The following is a 16,298-nucleotide window of genomic DNA, read 5'->3' on the forward strand; positions in this document are numbered from 1 at the left end:
CGGGATGGAGCCGTTTGCTGGCAAAAACCTGCTTCGGGTTGGCAGAAATTTAACGTAGATGGCGCTGTTTTTTCCAGCTTGGGCTGTGGAGGTTATGGTTGGGTGGCTAGAGGTTCACATGGTCAATTTATTTCTTGTGCGTCCGGTTTGGTTCAAGGCCCTTGTGATGCTCGTTTGGTGGAGGCAGTAGGCATTAGGGAAGTGTTAAGTTGGATTCATAAGAAAAGTTTGTCTAGAGTTCTTATAGAATCAGATGCTTTAGATGTGATTTATAGCATCAGGAGCAGTAACTTGGATCTTTCATTATTTGGGTCCATTATTCTGGATATCAAAGCTCTTCTTAAAGAGTTAGTAGACGTTTTGGTCGTTTTTGTTTATCGATCAGCGAATTCGATTGCTCATTTGTTAGCTCGGGCATCGATTTCATCTCCTGATCTCTCTGTGTGGGAAGTTGTACCCCCAGAATTTATTTGTAATGCTCTTGCTCTTGAAGCTTAATGCAATTTTCTTAAGTTTCAAAAAAAAAAAAATTTTCTTATTGGAACGAGCCAACCCAGCCCAGCCCACGCCTACTTCAGATTATTATTCTTTTTTTTTTTAGAGGAGATTATTATTCTTTTACTTCTAAGATTGTACCGAACTAAAAATTTATTTTTTAAAAAAAATTGATTTTAATGGTGGGATTTGACTCTTGAATTTTATATTTTTAACCCGGATTTTATATTCCGACTTTTTACTTTTATCGTATTTCGGATTAAATTATGGATGATAGATTTTATATTGAGACTTATAAAAACTAGTTTCGCATTACGTGCTATGCACGTGGCTCGTAACGTAACTTGTTAATGTACATATTAGTAATTTATCATAATTATATCAATTTTTTATTTATAATTAATATTAAATTAGTTAAGAATTTTTGTAAAAGTAAATATAATATATTCTGTTATTAAATTTTTTTTACATACTGAATTTATTCTTCTTTTGGTTTTATAATAACCATAATCAAATAATTAACTTAATATTATTAATAATATTTTTAAAAATAATAAGATAGAAATTTAAATAATAATATATTGATCCAATATAGTATTTTAGTTTTATAGTTCAATCAAACTAAAAGATAGATATTCTTACTAATTTGGAGACAATTTAGTTATTTTTTACATACTAAAAATTAAATTGGAGATAATTTAACTACCTATTCTAATTAGGACTTTAATTACAATAGTGATTAATTAAATAATTAATTAGTTAATGACTATAAAACCTTTATTTAGTAATAAACTGAAAAGGATTATTCAGTAAATTTGTCTGTCCCCCCCCCTCCGTACTTTTATATATAGTATAGATAAGGCTTAATTGCATAAAAAAATCACCAACTTTCGCGTGTTTTTGGTATTTTAACATAATCTTTTTTTCTTGACATAAAATATCACCAACTTTCATTTTTTGACATATTTGGCCATGGTATATGAAACGGCGCCGTTTTGCGCTAAAACAGCGTCGTTTTTTGCTTAATTTTTCAAAGGAAACGGTTATGTGGACGGATATGCCAAAAAATTAAAGCTGATGATTTTTTATGCCAAGAAAAAAAGAGTATGTTAAATACCAAAAACACGCGAAAATTGGTGATTTTTGGTGCAATTAAGCCTAAAAATAACTATGATTTTATTTATCCAACACACGAGAATACGTCGCACGCATCTGACACAGCACTCGAGACATAACTGAATACGCCACCTCAATTAAACTACCTTATGTGTAAATCCTAAAGTACTTCTCTATTCACAATTTTACACAATTATTTTCTCTTCTCTCTTTTTTTACTCACTAAACTGACTTGAGCGTCGGAGCAAATGCCACGATCCAAATCTCGAGCCGCGACCAGCATTAGTGAATGGAAAATGATAGCTTCGAAATCCGTGCCAAGCCTAAAAACGAGTAAAAAAATTTCGCGATTCGATCATATAACGTTTTCAGAAAATTTCTTTAAACCATATAATTATAATTTTCAGTTATCGAAATCACTTTCTGAAAACCGGTGCAAAACGGTCTTTGAAAACCAGGGTCTTACAAGGCGATACCTCATATCAAAAAATGCCATGTTTCAGCTCATACAAAACCACAATTATAAACAATTTCATTCATAGGTAATGGACAAAGAAATCAAACGGTTAAAAATATAGTTTTATAAACTATGTACATACATATATATTATCAGAGTTTAAACAAAACATTTAAAACGATTGGACAAACCATATATATACCCCAGGACTCGGTTACTGCGGCACTACTGATTGACTCCTTCATTATGCACTCACAGACTTCTGAAACAAGGATAGAAGTCCTTCACAGCCAATACTATACACCTGAAATAAAATACTGTTGGGGGATCAGATAACGTTGAGTGAGTTCATATGATACTGCAGAAAATTAACAAAACAAAACATCTTCACGTGTATTTAAATACTGAACCGAATGAAACACTACGTTCATTTATGTTTCTTGTACATTATGTTTTTTTGATTACATTTGTATCTCTTACTTATCCGATCAAGGCTTAGTTATTAGTCTCAAGTTCAGGGATAGTTCCACCGAGTTAACTGGGGAGTTACAGGTCCCGAAATAATTTTACCGACTTAACCTCGTATCTCGATTAATGTAGTCTCGAGATAGTTCAACCGAGTTTAACTCGCATTAACCATTTCCTGATGCAGTCCCGAGATAATTCAACCGAGTTAAACTTGCATCAGTCGATATTAAGGGAGATTCTTTATGGTTTCATATCTTATTCGATATTGTTTGTACATTATGTATATCTAATGTATTATTGTTTGTATCTTACGTTTATCGAGTTTATTATGACAGGTGTACACACAATTCTATTTTTGCCAAACAGATAGCTTGTTCCATCGAATCTATATTAGGTTTCAAAACATTTAAATGCAATATGAAGTTCAATAAAACATTCTATAAAACAATGCAAATACTAATAATCGACAGTATAAATATAAACACACGATTTGCTATTCCAAAAACTTCGATCGATTGCAATGTCCGTCAAGCTTTCCGAGCTCCTTGACCGTTAGTAGGTTGATTTGTCGAACCAATGCCACATCCCTAAAAGTACACTCTCCAAGCCACATCATCACTCACTATAAAGACCTCAAACTTAGGTAAGGTTAAGGTTAGTATTTATTTTCACTCCATACTTGATATTATATTCACTTTTTTTTTCCGCTCATACTTGATCGTAGGAGAGGTGCCTCAGAATCCTCTTCGGGCACCCTTCTAACAATTTGTTCTTGACATTTCAAATGAGATTAGAAGACGGATTCGGTCGCAGACATACCTCGAGTTATCAAAATTAAATTTTAAATTTATTTTTATTTTAAACTATTTTTTCTCTTCGAACCAGCCGGTTCCAAACCAGTTTAGAACCGTCCCTCGGACTGTCCAGAGTCAATTTCACTCTCTTCTAAACAAAACCGTCGGATCTCTAAAACCTCAGTCACTCTAACTAGTTGAGTGATTTTAAAGGTAAAGCAGTAAGAAAGTAAAAAAAGGAGCAAGTTTAAAAAGCAAAACAAATAAATGAAACAACTAGATTTCCACCGACGCTAGATTGAGAGAGAGCTAAGCGTCTGGTCGGCATCATCCCTCTCTTACCCACCACCCATACCTATCCATCTCACCTACCTCACTCCGGCCACCTCTCGCCGCCCGCCGGTGATCTATCTTTATCTATCGTGTTTTACTCAACTCCGTCAAAACGGATATTTATACAGATATCGATTGGAGTACTTCCAAAATGACCACTACATCACTCGGCGGCGGCGGAGGTCTCGGTTTTGGAATTGGTGGTCGTTTTATGGGGTACTCTCCGTCTCCGTCTTCGGCTCCTCAGTCTCCTCATCTATCTGGTCTCCGTTCTGCCTCATCGGCTCTCGTCGAACAAGAAAAGTAAATTAAAGATCTATTATTAGTGTCAACTCTAGATCTTACTGTATCAGTGATCTCACTGTTAATTTTTTGTTTTTATATTTGAAACTTTTATCTGATCTGATGAGGTTTCTGTTTTGCTAGGCTAGGGTTTACTGTGCCTATTTATTCAGCTTCCAAATCTAATCACTGATCTGACGCCGTTTTAACATTATTATTTTTTGTGAAAAAAATCCTATGATAGTTTTGTTTGCAGATGATAGTTGTTTTATTGATTTGTGGAGATCAGAAATGATTGTATGCTTAATTTTTGATTATGCAGATATCTTTCGGACTTGTTAGAAGAGCGGCACAAGCTTAGTCCGTTTATTCCGGTGCTTCCTCATACTTATAGGTTGTTGAATCAGGGTGAGTTTCATGATAAATAGTGATTTGAATTATATATCAGTACTTCATTGTCCGCAAATGTGATTATTAAAGACCTTTCAATATTGAAATTGCTGATATGTGGAACATAAAATGCCTTTTAACAAACAGGTTGCATAGTTCTGCTCTGTGTTTGTGTGTCTGTGGTGGTCATTTCGAGTATCCCGTATATATTTTCCTCCTTTTCGATCGACAAATGTTTTAAATCTCCTAGATCTAGTGAACCAAGATGGTTTTGAATCATTTCTTGTATAAAATCATGGAAATCGTTAGTTGAGTACAAACATTGGCTTTTGCATTGTTTTCTGATCCTTCTGGTGTCGTCTATATGCTGGGTGCTTCACTTTTGTAATTCGTCACATTTTTGAGGTGTTAAGGCAGTTGGCTGTTGGATAGGGTATAAATTGGTTTGCAGATAACGAGATTGCCTGCATAATCTTAATTGCAATGTTGTTTGTTTTTCCTATATGATCATCAAATACTGCCATAAACAAAAGGATTTGATATATTTATTAGATTGTTAAAAAAAATATTGTTTTTTAGTTTATATAGATAAGGGCAGAGTACCATAGAGGCTAACATGTTACAGCATAATTGGACAAGGCAGCTTGTAAAACTGTGAAGTGACTACTACTAGTAAGGCGAGGGAAATGTTATCTAGAATTCTATGACAGTATGGATCTTAAAGTGTGTCGTTATTGTTCACTAGGCCCAGGGCACAACATTAGAGTTATGTTGTGTACATTACTCATAGTCATAGATATAAACCAAAATGATTGTAATGGACAAATGCAAAAACATTTTGTTTTCTGGTCATTGAGATTTCATTAGGCTAAAGGATAAAATATTTTGATTTTACTAGGATCCCGTTGAGTGCTTGTGTAATCAACAGCATCCCTGTTGTTTCAAACATTCATAATTTTTCTTTTAATGTTTGTTATAATTTGTTTACATTTATTTCAAATGTTTAAAAATGTTAAACTTTGGGAGAAAAAAAAGAGAGAAAAATGGGCAATCAGATTTGCAGTCTTGTCAAGATGATGGATCTCCAAACCTTACAATGTGAATTTAAACTCTTTCTCATGTGTGAAATTGTTCTTTAATATATCCCTTCCAAACCGTCAAACAACTTTATGTGAATAAACAACCAAAAGAATAATGTCATTGCTTTATTACCATAAGAATGATGTCATTAGTGTATTAGAGATGGAGGAAGATCTTCAGATAATGGAGAAAACCTTGAGCATGGCCTAACTAGAAGTTGTGCATCATAATTAGTAGGTTCATGTAGTTGGAGAGGAATAAAGAGGTAAATAAAAAAATAATGATTACAAAGTGGTGCAGAACTATTCATTAACTCCATAGCCTGCATAAGACTTAGCCCTGAACCAAGTTTGAGGGGACTAAGATGCAATTAAATGGCCTTTTTCAATTTGGGACTAAATTTCAACAAAGTCCGCTTTGGAGCTTGTTTGTAAAAAACTTATCCTCTCAGGAATTGAATATGATCTAACGGGATCTCTAATAAATTCCATTAATCACTAAAGATGTGGTGTAAGACACTTGATATTACATTGCTCTTGTATGCTCACTGTAATGCAAACATGATGACTCCTTTCAATTTGTGGCCAAAGAGATGCTCTAACTTAATTTAGTGGTATAGATTTGCTGGTTTTCCAAGCACCTAATCGTTCAGTGAGAATTTTTGGAATTGTGGGATTTTGTTGAGCGACACAAATAAAGCTCGAATTGGTTTCATAGAACTACTGTTGATATAAATTCAGAAAGTTTAGATGCTGATTGTTAGCTGAAAAGAATGTCTTGACTTGATATTTTTATGTGATATTTTGCTTTTTCCCCCTTTACTCTTTCTGATCCTTTAATTCTTGTTTTTCTTTGGCAAGCATGTTTTTTAACCATTCCTATTCTCTTCTTTTTTATAGATTTAATAAGTTTTTAAATCTAAATGACTAACTGTGCTAACTTCTGTCTGTTCAATGCTTGTTCTTGTGATGATGAACAAGTGACAACCTGCAGTTAGTCACTTAGCTGTGTTTAATAACATGATCTGTAGTCTCTTTATCAAACTAATACATCAGATTATGTATAATTATGTTATTTGTCTACCATTTCTCATCAGACTAAGTGCTGAAGTTTAAATACATTTATTGGGGCAAGCATTGATTCTTAACTAACTCAGTTAACAATCCGTCTTGTCTCTCCATTTTGTGGTGACTGCTAACAAATCTGTTAACAATGCTAACAGTACATCTTGTTCTTGAAAATTGACATTTTGGAGCAGAAATATTGCGTGTAACCACGCTGTTGGGGAATGCATCAGTTTTAGGTCAAAGTGGGCTTGAACATGCTAGCCCTCTGGCTTCTGGAGGAATGTTTTCAAATGGAGGAGCTGATGCAAATGGCTGGGCATCACGGTTTCAATCAGAAGTATGGATACTAACCATTAACATAACCTTATTTTCCCTCTAATTTTACTGTTTTTCTAGAGCATTTCTAACTTGATGCTTAAATTTGTGCTAACTTCAACTTTGTTTGAGATTGTAGTTTAAATTGCCAGGTTTCATGACAGGTAGTATGCGTCTGAGCCTAACTTCATCGACCAGCGGAAGTAGATTTTAACTTTAGCATGCTGTTCCAGAATGTCTGTTTGACTTAGCTGTTTAACCTTGTTTTTCTATAGAGATTCATGAGACTCAATACAGATCTTTTTTCCTTTCTAATTTTCATGACAAATTAGGGATCTAGTGACATGATATTTCTTTTCTGAAGGCTTACATCTAGATTCCTAAAATGGCACTCGGCTGTTATAAGATGCATGACAAAACAGCAGTTAACTGAGTTGCTCAATGGAGGAGCTCTAAGACAAATTAGAATTCTGTCATTTGAAGTACTGACCATTTTGTTGCTCAAATATTTTTATTTCCTCTCCTTCTGCCTAAATGATTCCTTGAATGCCTTGAAGTGAAAAACCAGAAGTCCTTTCAGAATGCTGGTTATTGTCAAATTTCTGACATTTTTGTCCCAGTACACTTCGTTTGGATTAGAGCTATAGTTGTTCTCATGTGTTGTTATGCTTGAGAATTAAATGCTTGGAGTGTTATATTGTCATAGTTGCAAGCTGTTTTACTACTCTTTGGTTATGGTTTTGCCCCATACTTGTGTAATGTTGTACACATATTTGTTTGAGCTGCTCCAAGGAAACTGTATATGCTGTGACTTTCTGAGGCTTATCATTTTTTTTTCGTCACCTAGAGAGCCGGATAGTTGCATTTTTTTAATATTATTTATAGTTTGACAATATTAGAATTATATTGGGCAGATGTCGGGTTTATTACAACCCTCATCAGCACAGAAGTGGCTGAATTCTCAGGGCAGCTCATCTGGTCTTATCGTTAAGAGAACAATCAGAGTTGATATTCCCATTGAGAAATATCCTAACGTATGAGGCATCGTTTCTTTTTTCATGTTCTTTTTCTGTCATTTTTTCCTCCATTAGTTGTCTGACATAGCTCGTGTCTCAGTACAACTTTGTTGGCCGTCTTCTTGGCCCTAGGGGACACTCCCTTAAGCGTGTAGAAGCAACTACTGAATGCCATGTTCTGATCAGAGGGCGTGGCAGCATCAAAGATCCAGTCAGGGTAATTACGAGATTTGTTTCTGTCATGTGTACTTTAATTGTTCATATGTGTTTGTAAAATTCATGGTTATTTTAAAAGGTCCACCTATTTGCGCTCTAAAATAGATTTTCGGCCCTCCTGAAATTTTTGAAGCCTCCTGACCTCCCTTAAATTATATGTTCCACTCTTTTAGTACTCTATTATGAGATATTATACTTTTTAAAATTAAAACTTGCTTTTATGTAAGAAAATATTTCGTCAGGAGTAATTATGCGAAAATAATTATTTAATGATGTTTTTAATTTTCATAAGCTAATTTTAAATATTTTATTGTCTTATTATAAAGTACTAATAATTAAAATATTTTGTGATATTCTATGTAATTACCATAATATTTTACCTAAAACTAAATTAGTAAATAAAACTATGAAATACAAAATTCTCAAAATTAGTTTCTTTACATGTTAAAATTTGATAACATTATTAACACCTATAACTATCTAGTCATCAAAATTTTAGTAAAATCTGAAGAAGAACGAAACAACTAATTATTTATTATAGTGTGAATGATACTCTTTTTTCCAAGTTATATTTAAAATTTTGACCATCAAAAGATACTGTAGTTGGCCAATAAAATAATATCATGTCTTATCTTAACATGTTATGAAAATTAATATTTATGTAGTGGACTTTGTTAAAGAATACAATGATGAGTAAAGTGAAGATATCTTAATTAATAATTTTATTAACCTTTTAAATAGATTTATACTGTCATACTATAATATTTATTAATAAACTTTGAAGTTAGAATGAATATATCTCCAATTGTTAAGGCAAGGATATAAAAGTCAATAAAACCACAGAACCAAAGTTCCACAAATGGCCCCGGAAATTTGAAAAACTAAAGGGTTCTAAAACGTTGAGGGAGCATTTGGTTCAAAGTTTGGAATGAGGGTTTTGTTCTGTTTTGGACATACAATTTTTTATAGTCAAGCTCTAATATAAGCCAAACCAAATAATTGAACCAAACTGAAAAGCTGACCAAACTGAAAAATTCTGAATCTGTTTAGCGGTTTTAAATTTTTTAAAATTTGAGCTTGAAGAAATATAGAATTTATGTTCAGTTCAGTTTCAAATGCATAGCCTTAGGAATGAGAATCGATTTAACTTTTTTTTAATTTTATTTTAATATTAAAAAGAAATTAAAAATTTAAATATTAATTATTTAAGAAATTTAAAAATACAATATTTTTCAATTATTTAGTTTTATTCAAATTGTTTATAATTTTATATTATTTATTTATCTTATATTTTTTAATATTGAATTTGATTTTCATAGTAATGAAAAATTCATTCCTATAGATGTGGGGCAGAATGGGTGATTTCTGTTGAAGGATAATCAATTTCAATTTTAAATGAAATTTAATAAAATTAATACAAATAGTGAGATTCATCCATTCTCATTCTTTTTTAATAAATTGAACACCCCCTAAGAGGAATGCGAGAAACTACTCATGAAGTTTGGATAGCCAACATTGGAATGGGTTTATGATGCCAAATTTAATTGACTTCTTATTAATATCTTCATTATGATTGATGACAAGCAATATTTCATGTCTCATTGGAGATATCACTTTGATATGGATTTCATTCGACCGTATCATACTGGTGCAATAAATTTTGCTTTATTGTGTAACAGTATACTTTTTATTTGATAGGAGGAAATGATGAGAGGGAAACCAGGATATGAGCATCTAAATGAACCTCTACATATCTTGGTTGAAGCAGAATTGCCTGTTGAAATAGTTGACGCTCGCATTGCACAAGCTCGTGGGATACTTGAAGACTTGTTAATGCCTGTGGTAATTGAGTTCTATCCTGTGCAGTTATATAGATCTTGATCGAGGATTCTTTTTCTTTTGTCGGTTCAGTGATAAAATTTCCCATTTTATAGGATGAATCTCAAGATTACTATAAAAAGCATCAGCTAAGAGAGCTAGCGTTGTTGAACGGTACACTACGTGAAGAAGGATCTCCAATGTCTGGTGGTGGTTCTGTCTCCCCTTTCCACAACAGCCTTGGTATGAAGAGAGCCAAGACCCGGGGGTAATCGATCCCCGTTGGCGGTAAGCTTTTTGAAGCTTGTTTGTTGTCCAGCCAGTAATTGGGAATTCCCAATGCACCAGGTGTTGCTGTATCAGCCTTTGCCTCCGACTGACTGCCATCCATCGGGGCACTGGCACTGTTGAATGCCAGTTCTAATTTTTATATGTCAAGTGTGTTTTATCTTATTTTAAGGAAAGTTTTAATCGCATAGTCAAGAGCCAGCTGAGTTCATGGGTTTTGCTATTTGATGTTGGTTAAGGCAGTTTGGACTCCTAGTCTGTTCCTGTGTTAAAAATTAGGGTTTACTAAAAGCTTGTATTAACAGTTTTGATAGTGTGTGAGGTATGGTTTGTATGGTAGTAATGAGCTAAACGTTTGTGTACCCTGTTCCATATTGTCTGAAATGGAGTGTTTTGTAATACCATATATAGTTTGAACTAGAATTTCAATGCACTATTTATATTCTACTGCATTGTACTTCTTTCTTTTCCCTTTCTTATTTTGTTCTGTTATTTCTTCATTGTGGTGGTTGTAGCTGGGCATTACTGATACTGGCTCTTCTTTTGGTTGCTTGCGGAGTTGAACTCTGAATCTCGGTAAGCTGAAAGTTGTTTTGCGTCATTGTAATACTACTGATTAGTCTTCTCTTCGTTTCTCTGAGGTTGAGGATATGTTCCGAAGTTTGACCAGAAAATTATTTTGCTCATTGTGTGGTGTTGGGCTTGCTCTTCAAACATCGCCTGATGGTTATAGTGTTTGTGTTACAGGTTAAATTTATAGCCAGAGTGTTGGTGGGTTATTTTTGAGAGCATGTACTGTATATAGCTCTTGGCTATCTCCCAAGTAGATTTGACCATGAATATAGTGTTTGGAGCGAGTTCAGTCGATCTCTACTCTTTTTATGTAAATTCAAATTTCAGAGTCAAGCTTCTGTTTGTGTCCTATTCAGATTTAATTAATCAAACCCGGTTTATGAATTTGCTTTGCCTGCTAGGACATGAGTTAGGCTGTCGTAATACTAAATGTCGAAATCTGCTCCCTAGCCCGCCCGAATGCACTCCTGACATGTCGGGTTCGACTCGAACCTTAGCTCAGCCTGTTGTTTTGACTAAATCAACTCAAATCCTACCTTTAAAAAACAATTCACTCAAATTGGGCGTGTTTGGGGTGGCCATGCCCATGTATTTTTAAACATTGAAACAAGGCAATTTCTTATGTGATTTTCTACCTTCTAACAAATGGTTGATTCTAGGCCTGATCACTTAAAAACCCCTCACCTTTAAACTTTTTTTCAATTCCACCCCGACGTCGAAAATTTGTCAATTTTTCCACTTTTGAAATATCCGTTTTCAGTTGTACTCCAATATTTTAATTTTTATCAATTTTTTTACTTAAATGATGAAATCATTCAATTAATTAAGTCTAAACATGAAATTAAATTCTTTTTTATTCAAAAAAGTACAAATAAGTCCTTTATTTTTAAAAACTAACTAAAAACCATAATCAAATTAACACTAATTTAAATTCTTAATTAATTTAACTAAATTTAAATAAATTTTAAAAATATACAATCAATATATGCGAGACATGGAGAATGTTTTAAACAAATTTTCAAACGCAAAAGACGTTAATTTAATTTTTCAGGATACAATTGAAACACAAAAATGCAAAATAGGGTAAAATTGACAAATTTTCAACGTCATGGTATGATTGAAAAGGAGCTAAAAGGTCTGGGTTTTTTTAAGACATTAGGCCTTGATTCTATGTCTCATATATGACTCCAATGCTTGGCCTAAAATCATATTAGCCTCCTTGATTGAAAATTTATGACAACAATGATTACAAATTTACAATCTGTTTGAAACCGTTTCTTTTATGTTTACAAAAGAAATTACCTGATGAAGTTCCTTGTCAAGAACTGAAGCTCAAACAATCTTTATTTCTTGCATAAGATTGATTAAAGAACAGCCAAAAAACATAATTGAAGGCATGAGCCCTTAAATAATCACAACTTGCTTCATTCAACCTGCTGATAAACTATGCTGAAATCATACAATACAGTGTTCATAATTACGAGCGCGGCGATATTTATTGCAATGCGTTTGTGGTTCTATTCTTGAAACTATATTTACAGCACAAAATTCAGGAAGGGGTGAAGAATTAAGCATTTCACGTAATATCAAATTCACCATTTCTGGAAATGTAAATCTGACGGACCTTGTGTGGGAAACAGCTTTCTCGGAAATTCACAGCGGCGATTCTCGAGTCCATAACTAGAATTCAGACATTAGCTTCATCATCTTCCTCATCCTCCATGTCATCTATTCCCACCCACCGCGTAAAAGCAAACATAAACTCTTTGAAATTAACCATTCCATTTTTGTCCCAGTCCATCTCTTCTGCAGTACAGCAACATTAAAGATGAACAACTTAGTAAAACATTTAAAAAGAAAAGAAAAAATATTACCTATTATTACAGTTTTGAGGGAAAATGTGCACTCAGTATATGATCTAGACGTGCAGAATAAGCTGATATTATAAAGCTAGTTGAGTTAATTAAGATGCCGTGCAAAACAATACAACTCAACTCAACTTAATCCCAATTTATGCCTTCCTAATTGAAATGAGTACCTAATTCAATATCCATCACATATGCATTCTGAATTGGCCTACAGGGCCCCTTATATACAAAACACACAAAAAAAACAAATGTGCATATAGACAGATAGATAGACGACAGTGAGAGAGAGAGAAAGAGATTAACCAAATCGTTTCATCGCTATTCGTCCAGATCCAGACGAACGTTCTCCAGATTCATTTATGGCTTGAACCATCTCATTCTTGCTGACGAAGCCATCCTTGTTTTTGTCCAAGAATGCAAATGCTCCGACCAATGTTTCAAATGTGGCCTCTAATTTGGGCATTCCCATTTTGGATTTCTAGTGTTGTCAAGGAACGAAAATGTAACAAAAAAGAAAGAAAACACAAATTTGCTCACATATGTTAACAGGGGAAGGAAAAGAGCAGGACGACAACCTCCTTAAACTAATCCTTCAATTTTCATATTAATGAAGATTAAAACCCCTAGAAATTCTCACTAAGATTATTTGAGATCTTTCATTTAGTATCCGACAATTTCTATTTCGCAAGAAATTAAATGCGGTTCTCTTCATAGTTGTAGTCAAAATAAGCCTATATAAATCAAGATATTTCCTAAGAATGCCAATACTCAACCAATATGCTCGATGCCAAATGCACTTACGTTGGTAACACGTCAACAAAGCCACCATTGAACTTATCAGTCACCATAAAGACGCAAAAGCTTTTAAAAGAGGTTAGAAGAAAGAAAAACTGCAATGAAATAACTTTACTGATGCTTCCTGGTTTCAGTTAATATTAACAAGTTGCCTACATGTTGTATTTGTTGAATCAGAATATTTCCTAGGAATGGCGCAGCTCAATCTATATGTTTGATGCCAAATGCATTTTTGTTAGTAACATTTCACCAAAGAAGCCATTGACTAGTCAGACACATGCATGAAGCTTTAGAAAGAGGCTAGATGAAAGAAAATTTAATGAGATAACCTTAGTATTAGTAATGCATCCTAGATTCGGTTGGTATTCTCAAAATGCCTATATATAGTAGTTTGTTAAATCCATAATTAAACAATTTGTATGAAATTTCAAGTAAAACTCATTCGTTGGGAACTTCATTGAAAACAAAACAATGGTAGCTTTAAAGTTTGGATACGGCATGGACGGCAGTAGGATCATCCTTAAGAAGATAGACAAGACAGAGAAGTACAATGAACTCATTAAACTTCATGCCCATATCGTCATTGATATCGCATCCCTTAAAGAGATCATTGATTTCCTCCTCTGTAAAAGAAACTTCTAGCTTATGTAAACATTTTCTCATCTCTTCTTGATCAATTGTGCCATTGGAATCCTCATCTGCAAAGTCAAATTGAAATACTTACCTCTTTCATGTCATCAAAGTTTAAAATAGGTATGTGTATGATTGTAACCTGCATACAAGTATGTGTGTCCTAGCATAAACGGCAAATGGTTGCCAATTGCCATATTATAAGGGTGCTTCTAAGTTAGAAATGCCACACAAGTAAACACTTAAATAGGCATTTTCTTAAAAAGGTATGCAGTACTCGTACTCTAATATATTAGCCGACCTCCTTAGACAGCCTATGCAATACGAAAACTGAAACGCTCAAACAGTAAATGTTGAAATAGAAAATGAAAAAAACAAATATTTTTTTACTGGAATAAAATATAAACATAAAATTTTGGAGCTTCTAAAGCGTTTTTGAAGAAAATGAACACGGAAAGGTAAAACTCGGTAAGTTTCTATGCAATATACTAGACAACCTATAAAATAAGCCTGGTTCTGTTCCATTAAAAAATCTAGCTTAAAAATCTTTTACTAGCAGATGAAATTGACAAAAATATTTCTTTCTTTAAGTTCAACATTTCATTGAGTAAAAGCAATTCTGAAACTTAAATTTAGAACCATATATTTATTTAATTTCTAAATAGTGAATACACAATGGAAAGAAAAAGCAAAAGAATGAGATGCATACCGAATTTCTCAAAGATAGCTTTACATTTTCTGAAACTCTCATCAATTTTAGGGAACTTCAAGATTATACTGTTGAATGACTTGATAGAACATCCTTCAGCAGCTCTTCGCCGCATAGCTTCGACCATTTTAGCCTCAAGCCTCGTCTCTGGTACATAAGCTGATGTTTTAGCAGTTCCAACTGCACCTCCCATCTTCAAATTCAAACAACAAAATGGGATGACCACCCTAGCCGATCATCATGTCAAAAATGTTAGAAAACACTTAAATCTTGCACAAATAAAATTAAACACAACAAAATTACTATATGGAATACAATAAATAACAGTGCACAGAAATTAAAAAACACCAAAGAATCACAACTATTAATTAAATGTTTAACACAAAGATTGCATGAACACTAACCAGAAATAGCTCAAGAAATCAGCAAATTTCAAAGAATCAAGCTCAAAAATTTAATACAGAAACTTTTAAAAACTGATGACCCAGAAATGAAAAAGGATGAAAGATTAGTAATTTGTTATCAGAAACTGAAAAAAGAATCAGAAATTGAATGGCAGAGACAGAATTACTATGAAAGCCAAGTTTTGTGGAGAACCCAACACGTATTGCCGCCTCTTACGGTGGTTAGGCCACTAACTAACCACTTTCACGCTGACTTTTCGTATTACAAAAATGTATAAGACAGTAGTGTAATTCAGCAGATCATGATCAAACTTTTGTTTTTAGCGTATATTTTATGTTAAAAATGACACATTTAAAATTGATTTATTAGTGTTTATCTTATCAAATTTGTGGAGAAATTTAAAACGTATCTTTATTTATTTGGCACAAAGCATTAGTCATCCTTGTTTGGGAAAAAAATGCAACCCATTCTTGAACCTTTAATTTACTCTCGACACTTAATGAATGATTATCATTGAAATTAATTTTTTTATTTTTTTTTATTTTTTTACAAATGTGAATTAGTCCAAATTACTATAATAATTAATGAAAATTAATATTATTTGTTTATTTATTTTCAAAATCGTTATATTTCAGATACTAAGTCCAAAAAAAAAATCTTACATCGATCACATCAGTTATCATCACGATACCCGTAAATTGTATGCTCCCTCTGTCCCATTTAAGAAGTGACATATCTCATTTTAACTTGTCTCATTTAACTTGTCCCACTTAAAAAGGCCACATCGTGTTTTTTTGTGCCAATTTATATAATTTTTTTACCCCTTTTTCTCTTTTTATAATTAATGACTATTGGTTCATGCACAAATTATAAAGAGAAAATAACAAAAAAACTCATAAATCACAATTACTTTTCACAATTGTCATTTTAGATAGAGGTATTTCTTTGTTACCATTATTATTTCAATTAATAGCACAAAACTCATTTAGTTTTCATTTAATGTCATCTTTCTCAAACTTACATGTCTCCAAACCTCCACCCTCATTAACTGTTCCATCTTCTTACATATATATAGCTTCTATTCCTTTTGTGAGGTGGAAGTCACATGGCCGGCCAACAATTCTTTTTTTTCCAACTCTGTGCCACTTTTTGGATTTTTTTCTATGATTTTTCATTTTAAAAA

The 16,298-nt window shown here is 33.1% G+C and overlaps 2 protein-coding genes across 3 annotated transcripts; one reads left to right on the plus strand and one right to left on the minus strand.

Annotated features, from left to right (window-relative positions):
• Positions 1–3,591: 3,591 nt before the first annotated feature.
• Positions 3,592–10,587, plus strand: LOC126686359 (KH domain-containing protein At5g56140). The gene is made up of 7 exons (XM_050380398.2): positions 3,592–3,966; positions 4,268–4,353; positions 6,674–6,819; positions 7,712–7,831; positions 7,914–8,030; positions 9,728–9,871; positions 9,964–10,587. The coding sequence occupies exons 1-7, from the start codon at positions 3,815–3,817 to the stop codon at positions 10,117–10,119; spliced, it is 921 nt and encodes a 306-aa protein (XP_050236355.1). The 5' UTR covers positions 3,592–3,814; the 3' UTR covers positions 10,120–10,587.
• A 1,509-nt stretch (positions 10,588–12,096) lies between these two features.
• Positions 12,097–15,443, minus strand: LOC126686360 (probable calcium-binding protein CML21). Of its 2 annotated transcripts, none has more exons than XM_050380400.1 (5): positions 15,282–15,443; positions 14,711–14,937; positions 13,867–14,069; positions 12,880–13,054; positions 12,097–12,514 (listed from the first exon to the last, which is right to left on the minus strand). In XM_050380400.1, exons 2-5 carry the CDS (start codon positions 14,901–14,903, stop codon positions 12,396–12,398), a joined length of 690 nt encoding a protein of 229 aa, XP_050236357.1. In that variant the 5' UTR covers positions 14,904–14,937; positions 15,282–15,443; the 3' UTR covers positions 12,097–12,395. The 2 variants fall into 2 exon arrangements, with proteins under 2 accessions (XP_050236357.1, XP_050236356.1); XM_050380399.1 differs by having other exon boundaries at positions 15,115–15,443.
• Between the last annotated feature and the right edge of the window lie 855 nt (positions 15,444–16,298).

This window comes from Mercurialis annua, linkage group LG6, assembly GCF_937616625.2.
Source record: "Mercurialis annua linkage group LG6, ddMerAnnu1.2, whole genome shotgun sequence".
NCBI classification, from domain to species: domain Eukaryota; kingdom Viridiplantae; phylum Streptophyta; class Magnoliopsida; order Malpighiales; family Euphorbiaceae; genus Mercurialis; species Mercurialis annua.

Excerpts from the sequence above, each read along its gene's own strand:
- LOC126686359 (XM_050380398.2), top strand. The coding sequence starts at position 3,815 with ATGACCACTACATCACTCGGCGGCGGCGGAGGTCTCGGTTTTGGAATT. Across the intron at positions 3,967-4,267 it reads GCTCTCGTCGAACAAGAAAA|ATATCTTTCGGACTTGTTAG; the intron begins GTAAATTAAAGA and ends TTGATTATGCAG. Across the intron at positions 7,832-7,913 it reads CCATTGAGAAATATCCTAAC|TACAACTTTGTTGGCCGTCT; the intron begins GTATGAGGCATC and ends CTCGTGTCTCAG.
- LOC126686360 (XM_050380400.1), bottom strand. The coding sequence starts at position 14,903 with ATGGGAGGTGCAGTTGGAACTGCTAAAACATCAGCTTATGTACCAGAG. Across the intron at positions 13,055-13,866 it reads ATCCTACTGCCGTCCATGCC|AAATCCAAAATGGGAATGCC; the intron begins GTATCCAAACTT and ends TGACAACACTAG. Across the intron at positions 12,515-12,879 it reads AATAGCGATGAAACGATTTG|AAGAGATGGACTGGGACAAA; the intron begins GTTAATCTCTTT and ends GCTGTACTGCAG.